This window comes from Eubalaena glacialis, chromosome 3, assembly GCF_028564815.1.
Source record: "Eubalaena glacialis isolate mEubGla1 chromosome 3, mEubGla1.1.hap2.+ XY, whole genome shotgun sequence".
NCBI lineage: Eukaryota > Metazoa > Chordata > Mammalia > Artiodactyla > Balaenidae > Eubalaena > Eubalaena glacialis.
Window position 1 is genome coordinate 111,972,056 of NC_083718.1, and position 27,089 is coordinate 111,999,144.

At 46.4% G+C, this 27,089-nt stretch overlaps 1 protein-coding gene across 1 annotated transcript in view; it reads left to right on the forward strand.

Moving 5' to 3' along the window:
• The window catches only part of ABCA4 (ATP binding cassette subfamily A member 4), a 137,311-nt gene that overhangs the window by 12,491 nt on the left and 97,731 nt on the right, over window positions 1-27,089 (forward strand). Inside the window, exons 6-10 of the mRNA XM_061183907.1 lie at window positions 5,581-5,708; window positions 10,253-10,450; window positions 23,163-23,252; window positions 25,565-25,805; window positions 26,820-26,959. Of these exons, the coding sequence (XP_061039890.1) occupies window positions 5,581-5,708; window positions 10,253-10,450; window positions 23,163-23,252; window positions 25,565-25,805; window positions 26,820-26,959 (797 nt within the window). The remainder of the gene's footprint in view (window positions 1-5,580; window positions 5,709-10,252; window positions 10,451-23,162; window positions 23,253-25,564; window positions 25,806-26,819; window positions 26,960-27,089) is intronic.

The following is a 27,089-nucleotide window of genomic DNA, read 5'->3' on the forward strand; positions in this document are numbered from 1 at the left end:
GGGAAGTTGGGAAGGAGGGCAGGAAAGGTCTCATCCCAGGTAAGTCCAGAGATAGGAGAATGCAGAGAGAGATGGTGCTCTGGGAAGTCTGAGGCCAGGTGAAGGGCTGGGAGTAGGGGGAGGAGTGTGCAGAGCATGGTAAAGGTGTGGAACACTTTCACGGAGTCCTAGAGAGTGAGCTACCCAGGACTGTGTGGAAGCAATGCCAAGTAGCAGTAAGGAGCCAGGGAGGTCAGAGCACATGTTTATCATGACATAAATATGTACAGTTATTCTGTTTCTTCTGGTAATATTCAGCATCCCAGGCCCTGAGGCAGAGCAGGTGCAGAGTGGGGGGATGCAGGGCTGGGGGCTGGTAGGGAGGTGCCACAGAAAGTCCAGGAGTCCAGGGGGTTGAGGGTGATGATTGGACTACACAGATCGGGTTCAGGCTGCATATGGATGGAGGAGAAGCCAGAAGTACTGCAATTGCCCAGGGGAAAATGGAGGGGTAAGAGAATAGAGGTCTTGGAGGGTTCCATGACCCTGTTTAAGGACTGAGGAAATAGCAGGATGGAAAGATTGACAGATGTGGTCAGAATGTGAAATATGCGAATTCAGGATTTCAAAGGCATGCAGGACAGATAAAAACAAGCCCCCAGGTGTGGCCATGGTTGTTGAAGTGGAGCGGAGGTGAAGGTTAGGTGATGGGGAGGGGAAGGAAATGAGAGACCACGCTGGATGGACACTGAGGTGGTGTGGGGAGGAGAGCCCCTTGGAGTCCAGAAGCATGAGGAGGAAGGGTGGAGGAGCTCCCTCTCCCATGCCCCTCCTCCACAGGGGAAGAACTAGAAACAAGCAAAACCCAAACCCAGTAACCACTCTGACATCTCTTTTTAGAGCACAAGTGAATGTTGTGTGGTTGTCACATCTGTCATAGGCTCCTCTGTAGGTGGCTGGAGAGACTGGCCATGGCAGTGGCCTGGGCACCAGCTGGACCACATCCCCTTGCAGGGGCAGATGAGCAGCTGGAAGAGAACAAGGCTGCCAGGACCCCAGGGGTCACTGCAGTCCTGGGAGTGGAAAAGTTTTTTCAGGGGTGGGGCTCAGAGGCTGCGAAGGAAGTGGTTTGTTGCTGCTGGGAGATGTCTGCTCCTAGGATGGAGATGGAGAAGTGACTGTCAGGATGATCTTGGAGGATGACAAGGATGAGGAAGGGGACATCCAAGGGGACAGGAGGGGCTGGATAGAAAAGCTTCTGCTCGGGGAGAATGGTACAAGCCAACCCCCCAGGGCTCCTCACCCATGCAGCGCAGTCAGCAGGTGTTTGGTGAGCGCCCACCGAGCCAGGCAGTGTGCCAGTCCCTGGGGACAGAGAGGTGGTCAGACCAGTGCCCTCCCCTGAGGGCTCCCTGGGCAGAAGTGGAAGGACCAAGTGATCAGTGACCACACCATGTGGGGGGCTGGTGGAGGGAAGCAGGGGGGCTTCAAAGAGCACAGGGGAGTCAGGAGGGGAAAGTTGTCCAAGGAGAACCTGACCTTCCTCCCACTGGGCCACCTTCTCCCTTCTCTCCCCATTGAAGTAATAAAGGACACCAGTGTGATCAGATGACCGTTAAGATTACTTCATTACATTCTAATTCTTTCAAAGATAGTAATGCATATACTTTAAGTAGTAAAACCAGATTACAAACACTATCTTCTTTGTTACTCGGAAGTTTACTAAGATTTTACTTAGCTCAAGCTTAAAGGGCCTTGCAGGGTATGAGCATGGTTAGCATTTTAACTGTGAGGGAAATAAGGGGAAAGCACAAACAAGAAAGCATTTTTTTCCCCCAAGGTTAAACAAGCGGATGAGAACACGGGCTTATCTGACCCCTGGAATGACTGTCTACCCCATTCATCCAGCAGATATTTCATTTTGTTTTCTGATTGTCCGATGGAGTCCGGCTGGGAGGAAATATAAAGGAAGTCATTTCAAACCACAATGTCTCTGTGGTCTTTCAAGCCTGTATATGGGAACCAAAACCACTCCTTCCCGGCCCGACGCAGGACTAGTTTTGAATTGGCACGCAGATGCTCCTTCTGCCGGCCTTCAGGCTGTCGGCGAACGTTCCCTTCAAGAGGGCAGCTTCGGGGTGCTGGGAAAACTGGGTCAGGGAAGGCCAACCAAGGCTCTCCAAAGGACTTTGGGGGCCGAGAACACAGACTCTGCAGAACCCCTGACCTTGGTGGCCATGAGAGGGGAAAGGGGACCATCCCCAAGAAAAGAGACAGAGTCTCTGAAGGAATTCCAGGCTGGGGACTGAAGTCCACCGTCAGAACTGAAGACAGTTTCAGAGTCTGTCCCAGGGTCCCCTGGGGACCTTGCTGGCTCTGAGCATTGACTCCTCAGCCCAAAGCTGCAGTGGAGGGTTAAGCCTTTGAAAGCGAGGTGGGCGGCTGTAACTGGGGTGTGCTTTTGGCTGTCAGTTCCCGGTCACCTGGGAAAGTATGCCAATGGTGACCCAGGGCATTTTCCTTTCCCAGCAAACCTGTAGTACTGCATTCTCCGCAGAGGAGGATTAATGGTAAAAGACCAGCCGTGAAGCCCCCTCCGCACTCACCCCCAAGCAAGCTTTGCGGTCTCTCAATCATCTTTAAACGCTGTCTTCCCCTTAGCCTCACGCACACCTTCTCCTGGCTTCCCCCACCCCAGCCTCAGCTCCCCTGACCTCCATGGGCCTCAGCGGCCCCCTCCCCCAGCCTCTAATCTTCCCAGGGAAGAGAACAAGAAGAACCACATTTTAAACTACATTTATTTTTCTTTCCTCAGGCCCCCAGTTCACATTTCTCCCTCGGGAGTCTGGTGTAGCTGCTGTCTGGTATCGGCCACTGCTTACACTTTCGGCCCCACGCTCTCCGAGCAGGGTGGCCCCCAGCCCTCCTCAGGTGTGCTGAACCAGCACGCTCCTACCCCTTCTCCCTGGGGCCACGGCAGCCCAGGCACCTGGGTGGGACACTGGACCAGGGCAAAATCACTCCCAGTTTCCTTTGTTTGTCCCTTCTCCCCAGCAAGGTATTTGTATGTAAGGTCAGGTGAGGGAGTTAAAGAATAACGAAGAGTTACACAGTCAGATAGGGCCCTGACTCTCAGGTCAAGACAACAGATATTTATTGGGTGTCTCCTGTCATTCCACAGACATTTACCAAGGACCTGATTCCACGTCAGGCTCTAATGCGGGGTGTCAGATAGAGGTGACTTGGAGGGCTTACATCTCTGTGCCCAGCATTGCTCGGTGTGATGGGGAGTATAATAAAAGCAGGATCCTTAGCTCCCTACTCTCAAGAGCCTCTGTGTGTGTGTGTGTGTGTGTGTGTGTGTGTGTGTGTGTGTGTTCGGGGTTGCATTGCTGGAGGCCAGAGGATATAGTATAATGCTGTATACAAAGAAATGATTCAGAGATGAACAACCAAGCTGGTGCCCCAGGGGAAGAAAAAAGGAAGCTGGGTTTGGAAGATGACAGACATATGTTATTGAAAAGGAAAGAAGGCAAGAAGAAAATAGACCAGCCCCTCTCAGAACCATCCCCCTCTCTTGGGGGAATGCCCCCAATCCATGGTTTCAGTTATCTGTGGTCAACCACAGTCCAAAAATATTAAATGGAAAATTCCAGAAGTGAACAACTCATAAGTTTTAAATTGTGTGCTGTTCTGAGTAGCATGATGAAATCTTGGGCTAACCTACCCAGGATGGAAACCATTCCTTTGCCCAGGTATCCCGCTTGTTAGTCACTTACTAGCTGTCTAGCTTAGCTTATCAGATCGACTATCGCAGTATCACAGTGCTTGTGTATGAATAACTCTTATTTTATTTAATAACGGCCCCAAAGTGCAAGACCAGTTATGCTGGCAATTTGGATATTCTTTTACTGCGCCTAATTTATAAATTAAACTTCATCATAGGTACGTATGTATAGGAAAAAACATAGTATATATAGGGTCTGGTACTATCTGTATCCACTGGGGGATCTCAGAATATATCCACTGAAGATAAAAGGGACTATTATATATTATAGTCAGGTTTCCCTAAAGGCTTTGGGCTTTTCCTAAGCAAAAGGTAGTGATACTGAGCTACCTGGCAGTACAACTCTAAGGGACATCCATTGTGGTGAGAGAGGCTGCTGTGTGGTGGAACCTCGGGGCTGGTTCCCCTGCCCCAGCTGCACGGGCAGGCCTGTGGCTGGCCCATCCCCTTTCAAGAGGAAATTAGCAGCGACATCAATCTGGACAAGACATACACAGAGAAAGACACAACCTGAACATGAAGGGTGACTGTCAAGCACTTGGGGGGCTAGGCCTCTTGGCGGCCTGGGGAGAATTTGGGGAGGAAGAACACTGTGGTGTTAGAAGCTGGAAGGAACAGGGGCATTTGATGATTAAAGTTAGTTAAAGAAGAACTAAGAGGTAAGCAGTCAACCAGGCTCCCGGAGACGTTGGGATGTAGAGATAACTGTTTTCATGCAACCCAAATGCTTTCCCTTAATGTTGAAATGATTTCATAAATATCTGGGCCCGTCCCCCTCTTCTCTGGCTGGTGCCTCATGAACTGTAGCAGTGGCCAGCTTCAGAGTGAGTGTTGGCCCTGGAAGCAAGCAGAGAAGGTGGGTGTGCCTCCCCTGGGAGGAGTAAGAATAATATTAATGCAATCAGGTCAAGCATTTTTTTGAGCTGGGAGCTAATAAGCACTTTACACTCCTTATCCTGAGTCACCCCACAACGATCCTAAGAGGTAGATGTGGAAAGTGCAGACACAGAGAGGTTCAATCACTTGCCCCAAGGTCACCTCAACTGTTAGAAGTCCTTTATGCCTCCTTATAAAGAAATTTCTGCTTCCAGTAGGTTTTGAGTGGAGCTGAAAGAATGTGACTGGGCTGATCAGGGCATGAAACTGCAAGCCCAGGCAACAGGCCATCCCCCTTTCCCCACGTGAAGATTTTCTTGCCCCAGACAGCTTGATCTCTCTTAGTACATGTCCATACCCTGAGCTTAGAGCCATAGCTGAGATGACAGAATCTCCAAGAAGGGTTCTCTACCCCATGACAACGGCACTAATTCTCCTCCGATTCTAGACTAGACTTTCTCAGCCTTAGCACTATTGACCTTTTGAACCAGATAGTTCTTTGTTTCATCAGAGAAACGGGGTTGTCCTGTGTCTTGTGGGATGTTTGGTGGTATCCCTGGCCTCTACCCACTAGTATCAATACTTCCCCAGTTGTAACAACCAAAAATGTCTCCAGACATTGCCAAATATTCCCAGGGGGACAAAACTGCTCCTCACCCCCACCCTATTGTCCAAGACCAACTCCACAAAGCATCCAGTGGCCACCACCCCAACCTAATTTTTTCCACCTTGTGTGCCTTCTCACTAAATTTGGCTCGTCTGCTCCAGCAGTAAATGCTGTGACTGCCACTGGCAGGGGCCCTGACTCTTAGGCACTCCCAGGGAACCCAAAACAGAGCCTTCCTCTGAGAGTCAAGTTAGAAATCAATTCTAGATGTTTTCCTTTTTTTGACCCATCTCTCCTCCGACACCCTGTTCTTTTTTTCATTCGTACGCAGGAAGAGGAATACGAATACGGGATGTCCTAAAAGATGAGGAAACACTGACACTGTTTCTCATAAAGAACATTGGCCTGTCTGACTCAGTTGTCTACTTTCTGGTCAACTCCCAAGTCCGTCCAGAGCAGGTAGGTGGATGTCATTGGTCAGTGGTCCCTGGAGGGGAAGGGCGGGCACTGAGCCTGAGCCTGAGAAAGGCAAAGGAGACCTTGAGTTTCTTTTTTCCTTCTTGCTTTCACATTCAGAATCATTCACATTCACGCCGCACACTCAGGAGAATACCTGGGGGTCACTTGTGGTGATGAGCATTCCCATCGCAGGATTCTGGAGCGGCACAAATCCTGGCAGCCCTTAAAACATCTCAGAGTTTTATGACTGGAAGGAACCTTAGAGATCATGTGGCTCAAACTCCTTTTATAGTTGAGGAAACTGAGGTTTATTCATGTATTCACCAAATACGTAGAGATGTTTTAGGTACCAGAATACAGTGGGAACAATACGAGGAAACCCCTGACTCTGGGAGCTCATATTCCAGCGGGGGCGACAGGCAATAATCAAGTAAGCCAAGGGCACCTACGTGCATTTCCAGATTGTGAAAGTGGCTGTGAGGAAGGTCTAGCAGGGTCGGAGTTAGGGAGGGACTGGGGGCAGTTTTAAATTCGATGGGCAGGGAAGACCTTCCTGAGGAGGTGCTATTTGAGCAGATCTAACTGAAGACAAGGCACCATGCAAATGCCTGTGAGAGGAGAGTTCCAGCCAAGAAAAAGGCAAAGCCGGGGTCTGAGTGTGCTGAGGTGACCTTCGAGGTCACAGAGCCCGATAGCGGCTGCAAGTAGAAGCAGACCTCTGATTTCCTGGACCATTTCTTCCCAGTGCCAGGCGAACTCCTTCTATCCCCCCCAAATCGATTTTGTCTGTTTTCATAATCTCCTGTATTTATTCAGAGTGTTTTTACCACTAACGTATGACTTTCACATCTGTTAGCGCCTGTGCTCCTCACATTAATCCCGAGATGGGTCAAACAGATGGGGAAACTGACGTGCCTGGCGACTGACTGACTTGTGCACAGCTGTAGAGCTAGAATTGTCCGAGCTGGCGCGGAATCCAGGTCTTCTCGTTCCTAGTCCTGTGCTCGTTCAGTGGTTCTCAGGGTCCAAGACCAATAGCCTCAGCAAGGACTGGGAGTAAATTCTCAGGCCCCATCCCAGACTGACCAGCGGTCTCTGCTTTAACAAGCCCTCCAGGTGGTTCTGATGGCTCAGGGATGAGAACCACTGCTCTAGTTTGGGGCCTCATGGGCTCCTGGCCCAGCATCCTGGGGGTGTGGATTCCTAGTGTGATGAACATGGTGAGAACGCATGATAAGCAGGGGCCTTAGCACAGACACCCCGCCTGGCTCTCCTGGCCAGGACTGCACCTCCTCTAGACTCCAGGGGAGACGGAGACGTAAATAGAGAATTTCAGGGCCTGTGTCAGTCCTGAGGCAAAGGTCTGCACAGGGTGCCGTCTGAGCCCAGAGAAGGGAGGGGACCCACCTGTCTGGCTGAGGTTGGCTCCTTTGAAGGGGGTTTTCAAGCTGCTTCCCAGCACAACAATGGAGAAGCCCATACCTGCTTTTCTGGCTTCTCAGACCCTGAGGTTTTCACTGAAACTAGACAAGGGGAGCTGAGGTTCAGCCCTGAGGCAGAGTGTCAGGGCCCTTGGAACCCGGCACCCCCAGTGCCCAGGCTTGGCCACAGTGTGCTCCTGGGGCGGCCCTTGGGGTCAGGCCTGGCTCCCCGGCCCTGCTTGGCTCCCCTCCCATCCCAATCCGGGGGCGGGGGGTGGGCAGCATCACTTGCTCACTTTCCCCTTTGCTTTCTCTTCAGCTCATAAAACTCAAGTCCTGGAAATGCCTGTGATGACTTCCAGTTGGTAATAAAAGGGAGATGGAGATAAGGGCAGGAATTTAGGGGAAATTTCTTTCCAGTTCCTCACCTACGTGACATTTGGGTTTCTAGTTGCTGTGCTGCTGGCATTAGGGCTGAGGCCTTTCATGTGGGGAGAAGACAGGGCCTGGGCCACTGGGGTGTGCCTTTATTTAGTGTTGCAGTTTCTGATTAGCTGATGCTTCCCTGATCAGAAAAACTCAGAGCTTAGGAAGGAGCCCAGCTCCTGCGCTCTGGAGGCCGGTCATGTGGACCCAGCTCCCTCCATGCCTCCGTGCCCACCCTGCTTCTTAGCCCAACTGCCTTGTGTGCCTTCCTCCTGATCTCTATCTCGGTCTCCTTGACAGAACTGTCCACGCGAATTTTCCTCCATGACAGTAGTGCTCTCTCTGTGCTGTCTGTAGGGTAGCCACTAGCCACATGTGGCTGGTGGGCACTTGAGATGGGGCTAGTGCAGCTGAGGAACTGAATTTTTAAATGTTATTGAATTTTAATTATTTTAAATTTAAACAGCTACATGGGGCTTGCAGCTCTCTACCCGATCATCCTCATTATACATGGAATTTCGTTCTTTACCATTAGGACTGGATATCCCTCTGCCTAGTGTCTGAGCACAGCTCCAAAGGGAATAACATCACTTGGTCTCTCCCCATTGAGGGAATTATTAGGCAATTAAAGTAATACGGTTCTCTGGTCCATCCCTCATCACACCTCTCACCCCCAGCCCTGGAACCTCCTGAACATTCTTCCAGGCCCAGCTCAAGTGTTGCCTCCTCAGTGAAACAGTTCATAAACCCTCCCTTCTTTGTCCTGCCCCCTCCCCCTTCCCTAATCGACAAAGAGCTAACGGGTAATGGTTAAGCACAAGCTGTGTGTTCAAATCTCAGCAAGGTCACAAGGTTCACTGCAAGTTAATAAGCAATCTGTTTCCTCATTGGTAAAATGGAGATAATAAAAGTACCTACAATATACGGTGGTTGTGGGGGTTAAAAGAATTAATATCCGTGAAGCAATTAGAATAGTGCATGGCACATAATAAACACTCAATAAATACCAGCTACTTTTACTAGCAATTCTCAACACTCCCTCTTCTGCGCTCTGGTTTCACGACGTTCAGTCTAGCACCTCCTGCTGTTTAAATGCCTGCATTTCCAGCTAGCCTGGAAACTAGCCTAGGTAGTTTTTGGGGGGGCAGAAAATTCATCTTATTCTCTCTGTATCCCCAATAACTCTCCTAATCCCTGCAGAATGGGAACGCAGTGAATGAGCATTGAATGAATGAGTTACATTTTCATGGTGTCCTAGCTTTCTTCCTCGCCTGTTGTGTAACCTTCTCAAGTCACCTAACCCCTTTTCCATCACTTCCCTCCTCTGGAATATTAGAGGTTTGGACTCTAATGAGCTCATTAATTCCCTCCACCTCATAATGTTTTAGACTCTGGGAATAGAGTTGGGGTGAGGTTTTGCCTGGAGATGAAAAGTAAGGTATGGACAAAACAGGAAGGCTCTGTCGGAATATGCACCCAGTTACAGGCCCCTGAGATTCACGGAGTCCACACCCACTCAGCACCAGCTGTGACCTGGGCCTCATTTGGGGACTGGGCTTCTGTGTGTGGTCTGGACAGTTTCCATACAGGGGGCAACAGAGACCTACCTGCTCCGTTCTCCAGCCCAGAGGATTGTGTAGAAGGCATGGGACTGTGGAGGCCAGGGAAGTTCATGAACCTGTTCTATTTATGGTATTTAGGGTTTTGTCCACTACTGGGAGTCCAGGACTCCAGGAGGCCAGTTACTGTGCTGGGTGGACAAGGGTCCCTGGCCAGGGTTGAGGCCTCCTTGGCCTCTGGAGGCCATCATGGGGATTGTGCTCCACAGGAGCTTCCGGATGTGGGAGCTCCAGGGGTTAGCATCGTCAGATAAAATACAGGGTGCCTGGTTAAATTTGAATTTTAGATAAACAACAAACAGTTTTTCAGCATGAGGATGTCCCATTTGGACTCTGTTTGGGACATACTTGTACCAAAAATTGTTCACTGTTTATCTGAAATTCAAATTTAACTGGGCATGCAGTATTTTTATTTGTTAAATCTGGTGAGACAGGAAGGCAGGGGTGGTCATTCACCATCACTCCAAATGCATTCTAACCAGTCCCCCACCTCAGCTTCAGGAAGTAGTTCCTGATGGTACCTTAGCATCATGTGCTAAGAAGGGATGGCTTAAATTGTAAAGTCTCTCTGCTAAAATGAGGCCTGGGAATATATTCGTTTTCTATGGCTGCTATAACAAATTACCACAAACTTAGTGGCTTAAAACAATACAAATTTATTATTTTATGGTTCTAGAGGTCAGAATCTAAAAGTCAAGGAGCCAGCAGTGCTGTGCTCCTTACTGAGGGAAGTAGAGGAAAATTCATTTTCTTGCCTTTTCTAGCTTCTAGAGACTGTCTACTTCCCTCGGCTGGTGGCCTCCCTTCATCTTCAAGGCAGACATTGTTTCTTCCGCTTCCCTCTTCCACATTTAAAGGACCCTTGTTATTACATCAGGCTCACCCAGATAATCCAAAATAATCTCCTTATTTTAAAGTCAGCTGATTAGCAACTTTAACTTCATCTGCAAGCTTAATTCCCCTTGCCGTGCCACATAGCGTATTCACAGGTTCTGTGGGTTAGGACATGGACATCTTTGGGCAGGCCAGTCTTCCTCTGCGACAGGGAGGTTTCCAGTGTTGCTTTTCCTTTCTGCAGTTTGCTCATGGAGTCCCAGACCTAGTGCTGAAGGACATCGCCTGCAGTGAGGCCCTCCTGGAGCGCTTCCTCATCTTCCCCCAGCGCCGTGCGGTGCACACGGTGCGTGATGCGTTGTGCTCCCTCTCCCAGGGCACCCTACAATGGATGGAAGACACCCTGTACGCCAATGTGGACTTCTTCAAGCTCTTCCATGTGGTAAGGGAGGTATCCAGCTGCCTGCCCCTTGGGGGGTAATTCCTGGAGGCAGTAGGGCCTGGTGGCAGGCCATCGGGGACTCACAAATTGACAGTCAGGGAAGGCACGAACCTGGTGTTCCAGACATTCCTTGTTCAAGACAAGACAAGACAGGCTCCAAAGGCCCGGGAATCAGCTGATAGTATTTCCAGAGCCGTGGCTCAGACATCCAGGAGTCACCATTAGGATCACCATTAGATATGTGCTGTGGCGGGTCTGGGTCCCCCCCAAATGTGGGATAAGCCCTCTTCACCACCTCTGGCAGTGTGGAAAGGAGGAGCTAGGTGATCGTGGAAAAATTGTTAACCTTTCCTGGCCCCATCACTCATCTACAAAACAAATATAATACTTTATAGATACATTAAAAATATATGCAAAGCATTTAATAAATTTCAGTAAATGAGAGCTTCACATTCCCTTCTCTGGGTCTGCTCTTGACCCCAAACTTTACTGTTTCTGGATTAAAAAAACAACAACAACAAAAGCAAGAGAAAATGTCATAGAAAATTTCCAAAAATTTGGAAAGGCTGACCTAGCTCAGCACTGTGTTCAGAAGTGCATCTCAGACAGACTTCTTGGGATCCAGTCATATCTTCTCTTTTGCTAGAAGGGTAAGATGAGAGGGAATTATATAAAGGAGGCATCGAGCATTGGTTCTCGTACTTCAGAGTGTAGGAAAATCATCAAGGAAGCCGGTAAAAGATGCAAGTTCCACATTCCCACCCCCAGAGACTGATTCAGGAGACCTGGGCTGGGCCAGAATCTGACCTGTTACCTTAGGTGATTCTGATGGAGGTCATCGTAGGCCACGCTTTAAGAAACACTCAAAATTAGAATTAGAATTTTCTAGCATTGAATTGTGTTTTCTATTTTGCCTACGTTTTAATTTCTGGAACTATGTTTCGGAGAGTGTCAATCACTGAGAACATGGCAGAGGAATTTGTGTTTTGTCTTTTTAAATTTGTTCTCTCAAGTCCCAGAAAACTTGCTCTAGCCTTGCCTTCAAAAGCAAGGTGAAGGCTTTTAAAAACAAAACAAAATAGAACAAGACCCCACAGTTTCTGGCAGATTTCACACTTCATCCCTTTCAGTGTGACTTTTCCTTGGAATGTTACTCCATAATTTCCCCAGCTCATCGGGGGGCCTCCAGAATGGGTAAGAGGGGTCAGATCTATGGATGCCACCAGCCCTGAGAGCCAAGGGCCCCAGAGAAGGTCTCTGCAGGGAGATTAAAAAGCCATGCAGTTCAAACTTCTCTGTCCGAAGTTCCATGAGGAAACCGATTTTAGACACACTTCTTAGCTTGTTTTCAGAATCAGATAGGAGAGTGAGTAGGTGATAAAAATCCTTATTCTGAGCGGCTGAACCCCCCCCCAGCACAGTGGGAGCCCAGTGCCTGCGTTTGCAGAGATGTGGGAGCTTCCCTGGGTGCCTGGGATAGTGCAATCCTCTGGTCACTAGAAAATGGGCAGGGTCCTGCATCTCTTTTTGCAGCACCTTGGCCACTGGTATAGTACATGTACCTTTGGGGCATGAGGACAGCCTGGATAATAGCAGGAGAAAGGGGAACCTGGGCAAAACTTTTCATTAGGGTCTGAACCCATAACTCAGGCTACTGGCTTCAGGCTGTTTATTTATCAGATAAGAAAGACTAGACTGTCTTTCCTGCTGCCCTTACATGCTGCTCTGGCAAGTGCTAGAGTTCAGAAACCAGAGTAGAATTTTGGCCGGTCACCCTCACCAACCGGAGATGGACCCTAGGTACTCGCCCGTGTCCATGCACTCAAACCTGAATTGGGCCAGGCACTGTGCTGAGGCCAAGGGCCCAAACATGGCTTTCATGCCCTCACTGAATTGCCAGTTACCCTGAGACAGACAAACAGGCCATGTCACAGCACTGAGGCTTAGGACATTTGGCCCCTAGAGCAGTGGTACCCAGGCCTGGTTGCACACCGAGTCACCTGGGGAGCTTTTTTTTTTTTAAATTAATTAATTAATTTATTTATTTTTGGCTGTGTTGGGTCTTCGTTTCTGTGCGAGGGCTTTCTCTAGTTGCGGCGAGCGGGGGCCACTCTTCATCGCGGTGCGCGGGCCTTTCACTATCGCGGCCTCTCTTGTTGCGGAGCACAGGCTCCAGGCGCGCAGGCTCAGTAGTTGTGGCTCACGGGCCAAGTTGCTCCGCGGCATGTGGGATCTTCCCAGACCACGGCTCTAACCCGTGTCCCCTGCATTGGCAGGCGGATTCTCAACCACTGCACCACCAGGGAAGCCCCACCTGGGGAGCTTTTAAAAACTACAAGTGCCCCCCCCACCTTCATCCCATAGATTCTGATTAGTTGCCTTTAGCATTTTTAAAAGCTTCCCAGATCGTTCTAATGTCCAGCCAGGGCTGAGAATCACTGACCTACAACATAGGAGTTTGATTTACAGTCTCAATTTCTGTAGAGCAAGCCCAATAATAATAGTAGTACCCAAATGCCCCTAAGGCTTCGAAGTACTTTCATTTGATCACCCCTAACACCAGGATGCTATGCAGATGCATCCTCCCTGCTGTCCTCTTAACGAAGCTGCTGAGTGACCCCAGAGACTGCCAAGAGGAGCAAGTTGTGGCAGGAGACAGGCTTACCCAGGAGATAGTGCTGCCCCTACCTACCATCTTTTTATTCCTGCTTGTCTCTGTGTGGGAAGACCTAACCAAGACAGGACACATCGGCCCCAAGCAAAGAGGACAAACACCCTATGTGGTGCCCTTGAAATGTGCTTTTCCAGCTGACAAATGGACTGAGTGGCTACACATTTTTTTTTAATTACTAAGAAGGAAACCTAAAAGCAATTGCAGGCAGTAAGATGGGATTTTTCCTCCTGTACCCATCCTATTGTGTTTTTAGTAAAATAGCCCTGAGGCAGGCACAGAAAGGCTCAGGGCAGAGCCTCCGACCCTCTCAGAGGGGCTTGGGCCAGGCGGGAGGCAGGGGCAGGGGCCTCTCTGGGACGAGTCTGCTGTTGCAGCTGGTTGGCGAGCAGCCATGCTTAGGTCCAGCGCCCGGAATGCTGTGCCTTCTGTTCTCCTGGGCTGTTTCTCACGCACACGTACACCAGCGTATAAATAAGGTTTTAGTAAATGCCAAGTTGGTGCTCACTAACAAAGAGAGAGGGGCCATCTCAGCAAACCACCGCATGGCTCCTGCCTCTGTTGTGTCAGGACCTGGGCGTGTGGGTGGAAGTGTAACCTCCAAACCAGACCGCGGAGCCAAGAGACTCAGAGAGGGGCGTTGGGGACTCAGCACCAACTGGGGCCAGCTGTGTTTTTCCTCAGCCCCTTGGAGATCAGAAGTGAGTGTTGTCATCCTCAAATAATCCAAATGCAGTACCCTCGCCTTACTCCACCCCACCCATCCCCATATGTACGCTCGCGCCTGCGTGCCTACACATGCACGTGCACACACACTGGATGGCCAGTGACCTAGGTGGGCTGGGACGAAAACAGCAGCCAGCTGGCTGGATTTTCTCCAAGGAGGTTTAGCCCCTCTTGGTTTCACCTGGGTTGAGACAGTTTGAAAGAGGTTGTCTTCACCTGTGGCCTTTTTGGGCTTAACGCCCCCAGCTTGAAACCCCAGAGCTCAGACCTGGGTCCAAGGTACGGTGACTGCCAACACTACCTGAAACGTTTCACACCTCATAAAAAATGGTGTGTCAGTTTCGGGTGAGGGGTTGGGCCATTTCCCATCTGATTTGGCCCAGGGCGTGCGTGTCCCTCCCCCTCCTCCCCCTCCTCCCTCTGCAATCCTTCCTGTTTTCTCTCCGACTCTGGTGCACAGCTTTGAAATCTTGCTGAGAAGCGAATCTGTCCCCTCGGCTCTGCATGTTTATTTGTGGAAGTTCGGCGGGGAACTGAGGAGGTGCCAAGACCTGCCACATTGCTGGGAAATCTGCGTTCCCTCCCTTCCCCCTTCTCAGTGGATGTTGATAGAGGAAATTTGGCCTCCCCGGCATTTTGGCCCATGGTTTTCCCCTTTGCAGTTGCTTCCAGTGTGACATGATTCAGCTTTCTTTCCTTTCCCTCAACTGCTACTCAGTCAAGGTTTTTACTTTTCTGACTTCATTTTCCCCGTGTCTTTGTGACTATGGGGTGGCTGAACATTGAGTTCCGCAGAAGAAAGGCCGGTCTTGGGGGTGCTTGCTACATGCTCTTTTCAATGTCCCGCTTTGTTCTTGGCTCTGCTCCCTAAATTCCTGAATCATTGGGAATAAATGTGGGTGGAGTGCCCCTGCCCAGTGTGAGCTGGCCATGGTTTCTGCTCTCTTGGATCATTCGTTGCAGTTTGTTAAATTTCAACTATGCGTTTCAGTTTTCAGGTGATATTGCTGCGTCAAAATTCTCTGGAAAGGCCCCATGTCTCCAGGATTTTACCATGAGGTCCCATTAATGACTTAATTTCATGATCTCTCTCCCTTCTGATTTCTGAATCTTTGGACTGTCAACTTTCTCCCATTTCTGTGTGGGGGGTTTAGGGAGGGAAGAGGAGAAAGGAGTGGTATCCAGTGCCAGCAGTGTGGAGGGAGGTGCAGCAGGGCTGCTGAGCGAAAGCAAAACCAAGTCAGCAAATAGGATTTTTTTGTTTTTTGAAAATTATTAAGCCACAGCAAGTATAGTTGATTTACAGCATTAGTATTTGTTCTTCCTACATCTACAAAATTATGTGTCTATTATATTTCAAAATTTTGGCGAACTGATTTTGATAAGGAAGAAATAAAAAGGAAATAGAAGAGAGGAACATTAATGTACATTAAATATATATTAGGCCCATGGGCTTGATTGCCATTGGCCTGCCTTGGTTTCTTTTAGACTCCAGGCATGAGTAGGCTAGGGCTTATTTTCATGCCAGATCAGATGCTGTTTTATGAATTTAAAAAGAAAAAAAGACTGAGAGGTCAATACTAAAGTCACTTAGAACACAAACAGGCCCCTACAAAGACTGCTTTTAGGATAATGGGTCCTGGGGTTCTGGCCTTTATTCAGTAGCTGTAGATTGAGCAGCAACATGTTAGGCATCCGGTTTTCTCCAAGGTAAACTGGTTTAAAGAAGGATTTTGGCCTCTGACATTTCTTATCTCTCCAGAACAGTAGTTCTTAATCTTTTTGTGGATTAGAACTGCCTTTGAGAACCTGACAACAGCTCTAAACCTTTTCCCTAGAGAAACGTAAGTTCACACAGACACACAGAGGGTGGGGCTCTTGGAGCCTCTGAAGTCAGACCCCAAGTTAAGAGCTTTGGCGTTAAAATTTCTTTCCTACTTACCATTAATATATGTCCTTTCCTAAAGGCTCTCAATACAGCCACAGATTCTTCCTTAACTCTCCTTATGAAGTAATCAGCTTCTCCCCTGAGCACAGGACCCACTAGTGAGAGGACCAGAGGGTGGGCAGCCAGCTGGGGCCCACAGAGATCTCCTGGTGGTCAGGGACTGGGTCCTGGCTCTGCACTGGCTCCTTTCTTGCTGTCATTTAAAAGGAACTCAGCCTCTCCATCTGTAAAATTGAGATCGCAAAACCTATTCCATGTATCTCATGGGATCCAGTGGTGAAATTCGCATTAGAGAAGAGTTGGAAAAGTGCTTTGAAACAAAAAGCATTTTTGCTCTTACAAAAACAAGAATGCAGCTGCTTTGTGGAGGGCCCCACTGTGCCCCGCCCCCATTGCTCCACTCCCAGAAGCATCCTCCTCAAACACTTAGGTGGGACATTCTCCTTCCTCCGACCCTCAGACTAGGAAGAGGTCTATCTCATGGGGTCGCCTTTTGACTTCCTATAGATTCCAAAACCAATTTTGCTTTCATCAACCACAAATACCAAGACTGAAGTCACCTCAGAGAGAAAAAGGCCCAGTTTCTGTTGAGCCAAAAAAAGTCCCATAACTTGTCTGTTCAAGAGCCCACCCTCTCGTTCAGACTCTCTGCCCCCTCCAGTCCTGGGAAACAGCATGTCTCTGTGACCTCTCCCGGTAGAGACAGTTTGGCATTTCCCCCCTGCTCTGAGTGATTTAGTCTGAATTCTCCACTCCTGACGCATTTCCTGGTACTCAGGGTGTCCCCTCCTGGTCGCCCCCTCACCACTGAAGCCGGCTTCCTCTCTTTTCATCTGATGCTTCACAACTGTCAGGTTGCAGCAAACATGCTTCAAATCTACATTCCTCCAGTTGCCTAGCAACAACTTCCCTACCGGATAAATCTGGATTTCCTGTAGCGGCCCACAATTAAACACAGTGGGCCCCTCACTGTCTGTCCACCGTTTCATCTGTTCTTCACCTCTGTCTGGGTGCTTCAAAGGCAGCAGCTCATCCCTTACTCCAGAGCCTTCCACCAGCTCCCGGAGGCCACATTATCCCTATAAAGACACTTTTAACCCAAGGCTACCTATTTACCCTTGTGTTAGATAGATCCTCAACTTAGAAATCAATACTGTTTTCCAGATGGCCTTCTTTGAATCAGAGAAAGTAAAACAAAACTTTCAACTCATAAAACATTCCTTTTGTGTGCTGGCAGAGTGACATCTGTTTGATTAACCCATTGGATCCAAAGCATCAGCAAGAATTGCTCAAACAAGACTTTTTTAGTAGCTAATATGCCTTATTCTGCCTTAAGAAAAAATATTACACAGTCCCAAAGGACAGACATGTATCTTGTCCCTTGGGAACCCAGAGACCTCATGTAGCCAGAATCTTCTTGGCTACTGTCTAGGACCTTGTATCCATTTCTTAAGTACTGGATCAAGGCCCAGGGACCCCTCAAATCAACCATAGCTGATGGGAGATGATAGAGACATACCTTTTCAAGAGCCCTATTTGTATATCCAATCTTCCTTCCTGACAAAGTCTAATCAGACCTTGAACTTGGGTTGGCAGTGCTGAGGCCAGTCGTGACATGGAAGGGTTACTTGTTCTTTGGGAAATTAAGAGAACTTATTTGGCATAGGAAGCAGTGGTGTGTGTGTGTGTGTGTGTGTGTGTGTGTGTGCGTGTGTGTGTGTGAGTGATGATACTTGCCATTTTGGTCTGTGACCTTTTTTCCAGAAATGGTTTCACATTTCCATTCAAATAAATTTATAGTCCCTTCCGGTTCTTTTGGCAGGAACAGTCCATGCGAATTTGAATAGATAATGGGAGAGGGAGCCCTGGGAAATTTATTTTATAATTTATGACAACATCAGTCAGACAATTGGTGACCAGATACATATGAAGTGTTCCCTGGGGGGACGGGCACTGTTCTGAGATGTAGGTGGTATCTAAAACGAAAGTGTGAGTATAAGACCTTCATTATTTACCATCTCCACTGGAAAGAGCTAGGAAAGGCATTGCAGCTATGGTACCCGGCACACAGCTGGAACTCAGTAAATATTTGTATAATGAATATTATTAAATTATTAACAAGACTGAAAAAGAAAATGTTAACCAGACACACAAATGCATCTCAAGCAGTTGTTCCTCCTGTTCCCTCTTCCCCAAATTTCTGGTCTTGTTCTTATCTGGCTGTCTCTCCAGTCTCTCTTGCCATCTCTCCTTACATTCCTCCCTCCACCTGAAATTCCTGGTCCTCCCGTTCTGTCCACAAATACTGCCCTCATCCTCATGATCATCACCTTGTCTTCTTTCAAACGTTAGCCAAGTGTCACCTTTGCCATCCCCAGGTGGAACTGACCACCCCCTTCCTGTAAGTCACCATCATACCTTGTAAAAACATCTCTCATGAAATGTAAAATCACAATAGACTCCGTCTCTTTTCCACTAGAGTATATTTATTTCCTCATTAAGTAATACAACACATATTTATGGAGCATTTACTGTGTACCATACCCTGAAGATATAAAAACAAAATAAAGCCTATTCTTATGCTTAATGAGTTTACAGTGTAGTAGAAAGACAAATATCTTAAAAAATAATAGCAAACCAATATAAAAGTGATAAATAAATGCACTGAAGATTATAGGAGGGGCATCTACCCCATGGATAAGGAGGGCAGGAAGAGCATGACGGTGGGGGAAGGAAGGCTTTCTGGAGAAGGTGAGGTGGTTTCACATGAGTTGACTATGGCCAGTAGGGGTAGGGTGAGGATGGGGTGGAATGGGGTAGGTTGGCTGTCTTATCTATTAGGCCCTAAAATGATAGGCATAGTATCTAAGGGAAAAAGGGTTTTCAGAGGCCTACAAGAATGTTTAAGAATTGAAAATTTAAAATTATGGCTCTGAAATACAAAGAAAAAGCTTTAGAATTAAAATTAATAAACAGTAAATTGAATGTTTAAGAAAGGTAATATTATTCAACTTTTTGGTTAAATTTAATATTCATGAAATTTTAAATTTAAAAAACTGTTTTATAGTTCAGGTTTTCTCCCTTTACAAACATTCCTAAGTATTTGCAATGATTGCTGAGAAATTGTACCAGATCATTCATTTAATGAGTTAGTCAAGGTCAAATAATTTCAAAAGCAAAATTAAGAACCTTAAAAAGTTATCTATCTATCTATCTATCTACCTACCTATCTATATCAATATATAGATATAGGTACATATAGCTATAGATAGAGACACAGGTGCTTTTAATGTGTTGAATTTGAGGCAGGATGGAGTTTTAAGGCCAGAGTGTGCCTAGAGCCTGTGGAGATGAAGGAGAGGGGATGGAAAGATGTCCACTTAGGCAAAACATAGGCATGGATAATCTCCAGCCCACAGTCAAGTGAGGAAAACAGACAACAAACTCACAAAGATGAGAAAGTAATTAAAGGCGATAGGAGCTGTGACTGATTGATTGCTGTCCAATCTCTCCAGACACATGAGTGTGACAGTTGCTTATTTTCTGTGCCTCTGGGTTTCTAGTCCCTCTAGGTACCTCCCATTGTCTAGGACCCTGGTTGTTTTTCTCTGCACAGCTTCTCTAGACTCCATTCCTTGATTCCAGCTTCTTCCTAAGGTGGTCTTTCAGATATCTCTTTGCTCCCCTCTCTGCAATCTGAAGGCTCATCCTGCTCCAAACTCAGACCCAACACCAGCTCCTAAGTCACCAGGCTGGGGATTTTGACAATGGGATGGGAATGGGGACACATCAGTGATGACACTCAGGCTTCCAGCTCTGGTGAGTGGGCAGGAGGCAGTGCCACCAATTGAGGAAGGGCATCCAGGAACAGAAGCTGGTTTGGGAGAAGACGATGTGATCAGTTTAGGACAAGTTGGAGTTATGCAAATGTCCAACAGACAATTGAGGGATGGAGATGCAGATTTAGAAGTCATCGACAAAAAGGTAGCAGATTAAATGAGAGAGGGAATGAAAAAACCCAGCGAGAGTGTACAGAATGAGAAGAGCGAGGGTACGGAGGTGGAGAATCTCAGCATATAAGGGGAAAGTGGAGGCTGAAGAGCTTGTGGGAAAGGCAGGGAGGGAACAGAGAAAACCAGGTGAGATGAGTGTCATGAAGGTAAAGAACATGACCAAAAGTGTCAAGAGCAGAGAGGTCTGAACAGACAAGAACCAAAAGCATCCATTAGACTTTAAAACTGGGAATTCTAGTGAAAGCATCTTAGTAGGATGATGCGGGTGGAAGACTGGGAAGTGTTGCTGAGGAAATGAATCACTGAATGTGAACTGTTCTTCCAAGAAGTGTGGGAATAAGGGGTGGAGGAGGGAAGACCCTCCCGCAAGTAAGAGAGAATTCTTCCTGCCTTACTGGCTTTGATATGGGACATTGATGTTTTTTTCTGCCTTTGGACTCAAACTGAAACACCAACTCTTTGTGTGTCTCCAGCCTGGCAACTCACCCTGCAGATCTTGGGATATGCTAGCTTCCATAATTGCATGAGCCAATTTCTTATAATAAATCTCTTCCTATTTATATACATCCTATTGGATCTGTTTCTCTGGGGAACCCTAACTAATACACTGCCCTTAATGAGCATACCATTTCATGGAGTATCAGGCATAGAAACATTTATAGTCAATCTGCTTCTCGCTATAATATAAGCATTCATTCATTCATCATATTCAATATGTGCCTGAATGTCTACTATGTGCCTAGCACACAGACACAGTTCCTGTCTATATGGAGCTTAGAATCTAATAAGAGAGACAGATAACACATAAACAGTAGAATAATTACCAGTGGTGAAGAGTACAAGGAAGGAAATAAAGAGGACACCTTAAAAGAACATAACAGGGCAAGGGCAAGCAAAGAAGCGTAGAAAAAGAAGTATCATCTAACTCTACCATGGGGACGCTGTCTTTCACATAGATAGTGGTATCAGGACTGAGACTTGAAGGATGAAGAAAACTTTACCAGGCAGAGAAGGCGGGGAGGGGGAACAATATGCAGAGCCAACAGGCATGAGAAAGGGACCAACACGTTAGGGAATGTAGAATAAAGTCTGGATGCTGGAAGAGAAGCAAGAGAGAAGGCTAGAGAGGGAGCCAAGCACCAGCTCACGAGAGGCCAGGTGTGTCCAGCATGGGTATTGACCTTCTCTCCTGGAGGCAGTAGGGAGCCATGGAGGATCTTTGTGCAGGAGAAGTGACATGATTGGATTGGCCTGTTGGGTAACTCAGGCTATAGTGTGGAGGGTACATTGGAAGGAAGGAGACTAGGGGCAAGGGGACAGGAAGAAGGCTGTTCTGATAGAATGTTCTGAGACAGAAGCAAGGAGAGCCTGAGCAAAGGCAGTCTAGTGAGGAAGGAAAAAAGAGAGGAGAGAATATTGACTTATTCATTCATTCGTTCATTTATCCATTTATTTATGCATGCAAAAAAAAACTTTTTTAAAATTTTGAAATAGAAATAACTATAAAAGTAGAGAGAATAATATAATGAACCCCCATGTACCCATCACCCAGGTTCAACTATTATCAACATTTGGCTACTCCTGTTTCTTCTGTTCCTTTTTTTCCCTGAAGTCTTTTAAAGCAAACCACAGACAACATTTCATCCTCACATACTTCCCTATGTATCTCTAACGTAAAAACTTACTTGTTTTAACAAAACCACAGTGCTATGATTACACCCAACAAAATTAACATTAATTCCTCAATATTACCTAATACCCAGTTATGTTCACTTTCCCTCTGATCGTTACAGCTGGTTTGTTCAGATCAAAATCAAAATAAGGTCCACAATGGCATTTTAATTGATGTGTATCTTAGACCCCCTTTCATCTGTGACAGATCTTATTGGAGATAGCTAGGAAGGAGAGTCAACAGGACTGAGTGATATCTTGTCATTGGCACACATTTTTACCTGCTGGCTTTCTCCCTTCCTACCTGTTCTTCTAGGCAATTAAAGTGCTTTGCCCAACATACACTGAAGCTATTTTCGAGGAGTTTGAAAAGTAGACTATGGCAAGACCAAAGCCTAGGCCCAGTGTTAAGGTTAAGGAGAGAAGACTCTTCTCAGGGGTATAGTTTCAATGGTGGCTTTGCTGCTCCTTCCTCTAGAAAATTCTCCACCTGTCTGCTTTGTAGCTCTCATATGTAACAAAGCCTTTCATTATTACAGTTAGAAAGTAAGCCTGAAATGTTGATGCTCCAAGAGTGTACGTACACTTATTCTTCAGTTCAGAGTCAGAGAGAATACGAGGGCTCCTGCACCTACAGCCAGGAGAGAGGGGAGCAGGACCACAGCTAGAAATAGGAGGCTAGGCTGCTCAAAGCCTAACTCCACCTGCTTCTCTGCTCTGCCACAGCTAGATCAGTACACCCATCATTTAGGAGAGCCACACTGGCAAATAAAAAGGCAAGGCTTGTGGCTTGTGGTCCATAAATGCATGAATCAGAATTATATGTTGAGCTTGTTAAAATGAAGATCCCCTCCAGGTCTACTCAAGATGCACACTTGAGTTTGAAAATCACCGTCTTAAAAGTTAGAATTCAGTCCTAAAAAACAGAGACTCGGTGATTCAATCATTTTTGAAACTGTAAAGAATGAAGTTATTCATTCAGGACTTGAACTTGATTTCCGGAAAACAAGGTGTTCACCTCAGGCTCTGGGACTTGGAGCCAGCAAGCTTGTGAACTTCCACGTTCCCCACCATGGTGGAAAACACACAAACAGCTCTGTGTTGCCGCGTGGGCTTGGGGTCACCAGAACACTGGCATCACTTAGAGAATCTGCAAGGGAACTTCTCTCTCTTTAAGGCTGCCAGCCGCAGCTTTAAAAAGAAAGGTTCTGGAGTTGGCCGAATCTTCCATAAGAGTGGTGCTGAACAGAGGAAGAGACACAACCTGTCTGGAAAGGACATAAAGGGACAACAATGACAAGGAAGCCCGAGGTGAACAGGTGGGCACCCTCTGCACGTGGCCTTCCTTTACACCCCAGCAGCTGTGCTCTGTCTTCCTTCCTCCAGGAGCCTTGTCTGGTGTTGCTAAACCAGCAATCAGAATCACTTTGGTGTATTTAATGTCACCATGAAACTATTTGTGATTGCCTAGCTCAGCAGGGCTGAGAATAAGAACCTTTGATTTTCTCGATTAGACAAAAGAAGTTTGTTTCTGAAAGCAATTTTTCAGAAGAGGTTCCGTGATCAAAAAGAAGGGAGGAAATGTTTTTCAAGCATACAGGAGATCAGATAGCACCCGTGTATATATGTAGAACTACATATATATACTATATTTTTTAAAATATTTGTTCCTATCAATTACAGCTTCCCAAACTCCTGGACAGCAGTTCTCAAGGTATCAATCTGAGATCCTGGGGAAGAATATTATCTGATATGTCGCCAAGAATTCAAGAAGTAAGTGGCTTGATGATAGTAATATAATTTTGTTATATCTTTCCACCATTTTATCACACTTATTATGTCAAATAATTTAATTGTACCTCAGACCTGTTCAAGGAGAAATATATTTGATCTTTCCATCTAGCAATTTCAAAATACCTGTTCATATCCTTAATTATCTGTGCTCCTGGGTCGAAGGCAGCAAGAAAGGAACTATTCGTCTAATTTCACACCTAGAAAGAAATAACACTCTGTCTGGTGTAGCAGATTATCAGTGGACTGACAGCTGAATCTAAGTCTTTCCACTCTTTCTGATGTGATCCAATATTCTATTATGCTCTTAAAATCCACATAAATCTATACCATTAATAGTAATCGCATACACTTACACAGTGCTTACAGGCACTAAGTGTCTTACATACATATTACATACTCATTTCATCACAAAGATAGTGACTTTTTTGTGTTGTTTTGTAAAAGATGCACACATTTTAATCAAATGCCAAGCCTTTGCCCATATATAAAATGATTCTCCACTCAACAGATGAGAGGTGCTGGGGTCATAATGATGAAGAGACAGATATGGTCACTGCCTTGTGAAATGTATAGTCCAACAGGGAAGAGAGATGTGAAATGAACAATTATTTTCAAGTGTAATAAGTATTATGAAAGAGAGGCAAAAGGGGAAATATAATTTTCCCCAAACTTTTCTTCCCCTCCAGTATTCTCAGCTGACTTGGGCTTTGCCAACCTGGAAAACTGCATGGTTAGAATCTGTCCTCATAAAACTAAGCTCAGCCTGGGCAGAGTGCCGTGCAGGGAAAGTTAGAGAAGGGCCCATTATACTGATGGCCACCTGCTGCGGGGGGAGTCTCTGTTTAACATTCTTTTCTTCATAAGCATTTTAAAAATTCATATCAGTATAATAGGGTTGAAGTTGATAGAGAATTTTTTTTTAAACCTCCAAAGCATATTAAAGCTCTTAATTCCATGTGGGAGTTGCAGAAGGTTTCTTGCCTGTCTAGATAGCAAGTCTAGCATTCGTGAACTGGGTTGAAGCAGATGGCCCAGTTTATGTTAGCTGATACTAGACTATTTGACTCTGGAACAGCCCCTTCATCTCGGAGCGCTTTGATTAAATGAGCAACATAACAATGGTAATAACCCCTTACAAGACTGTCGTAAGACTTACTGTTGTTGAAGCAATTTGAGATTCCATCTTTATTATTGAAGCCTAGACTGTGATTATAGGCATGACTCAATATGTGGATTCTACATGGCGCTCAGCAGTTTCAGAGAGCAACTGTTGGCATGTGGACAGAGAGGAGATGACAGGTAAACATCACTTATTGCAGTGGGAGAACTGTTTTCAGTCTCACCTGTTTGAATCCTAATGGTTTTTTAAATCCCCAAGTGCCTTTGAGAATAAGTAACCAAGTGTGTTTTGGGAATAAAAGCAGCATGATTTTTATTTTGTATTTTCCTTTAAAGTCAAATGGTATTATGGGAACTGAGACCCTGGCAACTCTGGCAGCCCTCAACTTAGTTCTCAGCATTTTAGATCTACCTTCAAAAAACGAGGCCACTGAGTGCCACCGGTACCAATATGGAGAGATGACCACCAGCCTCTTCTTAGTTTGGTGAAGAATTTAAAAAGAGTTTTCCCAAGAATGGAGACTTCATCTGTTCTATATTTGCTTAGATCTTAAAACATACATACATACACACACACACACACACACACACACACACACACAAACACTAAAAGAAACCACAAGCCACACATTTCAGGGAAATGGAAGAGTTCACATTTGGTAAAGCTAAGCTAATAAGAAGATAATTTTCCAAATATAGAAAGCTAAATTCTAAACTATTTGGCCAAAGAAATTTGCCCTGACTTCGCCTTTCTAGGACAGAGCTACTCCTCTATTTTATCTCCCAGTTTTCCAGTAGCTCCATCTTGGTGGCATAACAGAACCTAAGAACTGACTGATAGAGAAATATTCTCTATGTTTCCCCAAGGACACATTCCCAAGGAATTCAAACTAAGTGGACTGGAAAAGAGAAATAATATTGAAATACTTTGGAGGTTAACTCTTTTATTTTCTTTAAGGCTCATCCTAGTTTCCTCCTAGGCCCTGAGTGGACGGCAGTAGAATTTATTTCACAGCTGGATTAAGGATTGCTAAGCATATATATGTTTTCTTTTAAATGTGGAAATCAAATGCCTATGCCAAGGTCTCCCCAAACTTTGGAGCTTTGACTTCCCAGTGGATTGTGACTCTGACTACCTTAGCATAACCTGAAGCCTTTGCCTTGCCTCTCAGTTCATCCACCGACCAAGTGTTCAAGACTTGCTGTGGGTGACCAGGCCACTCGTGCAGACTGGCGGTCCAGAGACCTTCACACAGCTGATGGGCACCCTGTCTGACCTCTTGTGTGGCTACCCAGAGGGAGGAGGCTCTCGGGTGTTCTCCTTCAACTGGTACGAAGACAATAACTATAAAGCCTTCCTGGGGATTGACTCCACAAGGAAAGATCCTATCTATTCTTATGACAAAAGAACAAGTAAGTTTTCTAAATCCTGCATATAAATTGGCTTCTGATGTTGGTTAAGCTGATGGTTAACACTTCCAGGTGAAATTAATCCTGGGGTTGATTTTCCCTTGGTCTTGTTGAGGGGCCTTGGGCAAAGAGGTTTCTCCTTCCAGAGAGTCCATTTCTCCAAGGAGGAAGCGGGCAGTGCTCATAAGGAATTCTGGAAGTGAGCCATGGAAATAACTGAGACCCACTTGGAACGGGAACGGAGGGGACATTTCCCACTGATCTGATTGAACTAGGGTTACGTTCTAGAGGAAGAGAAAGATAAATGAGGAGGCAACCCAGAGTTGCAAGCAGAGCTGGGGTCAGAAGGGCTCTGGAGAGTAAACATAGCTGTGGGATGTTTTTACAAACACAATGTAGTGAAAATCCGTGTGTGTAGTACTGAATTACGTTCCAAATGGCAAGTTGCTGGCAAGTTATCTTTCCCACCTTTCACTATTTTTTTTGGCTCCTGTGGGGTAAAGGAGGGTGGGGTGTGGACGAAATGCAGCTGGGCAACCCTCTAGTTAAAAATTGAAAAGCAGCAGCAAGGCACACACCAAAAGCAGCTGGGCCCTAAGACAGCCACACACAACAGAGAAGTTAAGCAGCTAATTGAAAGGAAATTATTGAGACTAAAGCTGAGATTGCAAGGGGAGGCCTTGTTTGGCCTCTCGGTCCCTTTCATCTGAGAATGGCCTCTGTTCCTTGCAATAATCATAAGCAGGCTTCTCAACCTTCCTCTAAAGCAGAAAAAAAACCACAGGGCAAGCCCCATCCTTTGTTTCTCTGATGAGGCCTTTATTGAGATGCAGTGTGGCATTTTTACTTACTAATGATGAGCTTGTTATTGGTGGGGTACAGCCTATTAATTTAGGTTATTTGTCAAATCCTCCAGCATACAGTTGAATGAGACATGTGATTTGAACACACTAATGACTATGTTTAGCTCTGAGCAACGGGGAGTTTCTATAAAATCTGTCCCTTCTCTCCTGACAGCAACCTTTTGTAATGCATTGATCCAGAGCCTGGAGTCAAACCCTCTAACCAAAATAGCCTGGAGGGCAGCAAAGCCTTTGCTGATGGGAAAAATCCTCTTTACTCCGGATTCCCCCGCAATACGCAGGATACTGAAGAACGTAAGGTCCCAGCTGGTCTTGTCCCTTCTGCCTTCTCCTCTGGCTACCCAGTAGAATGAGAGTGTGTGTGCATGCATGTGCGTGTATGTGTGAATGAGTGTGTGTGTGTGTGCGTGTGTGTCTGTATTTT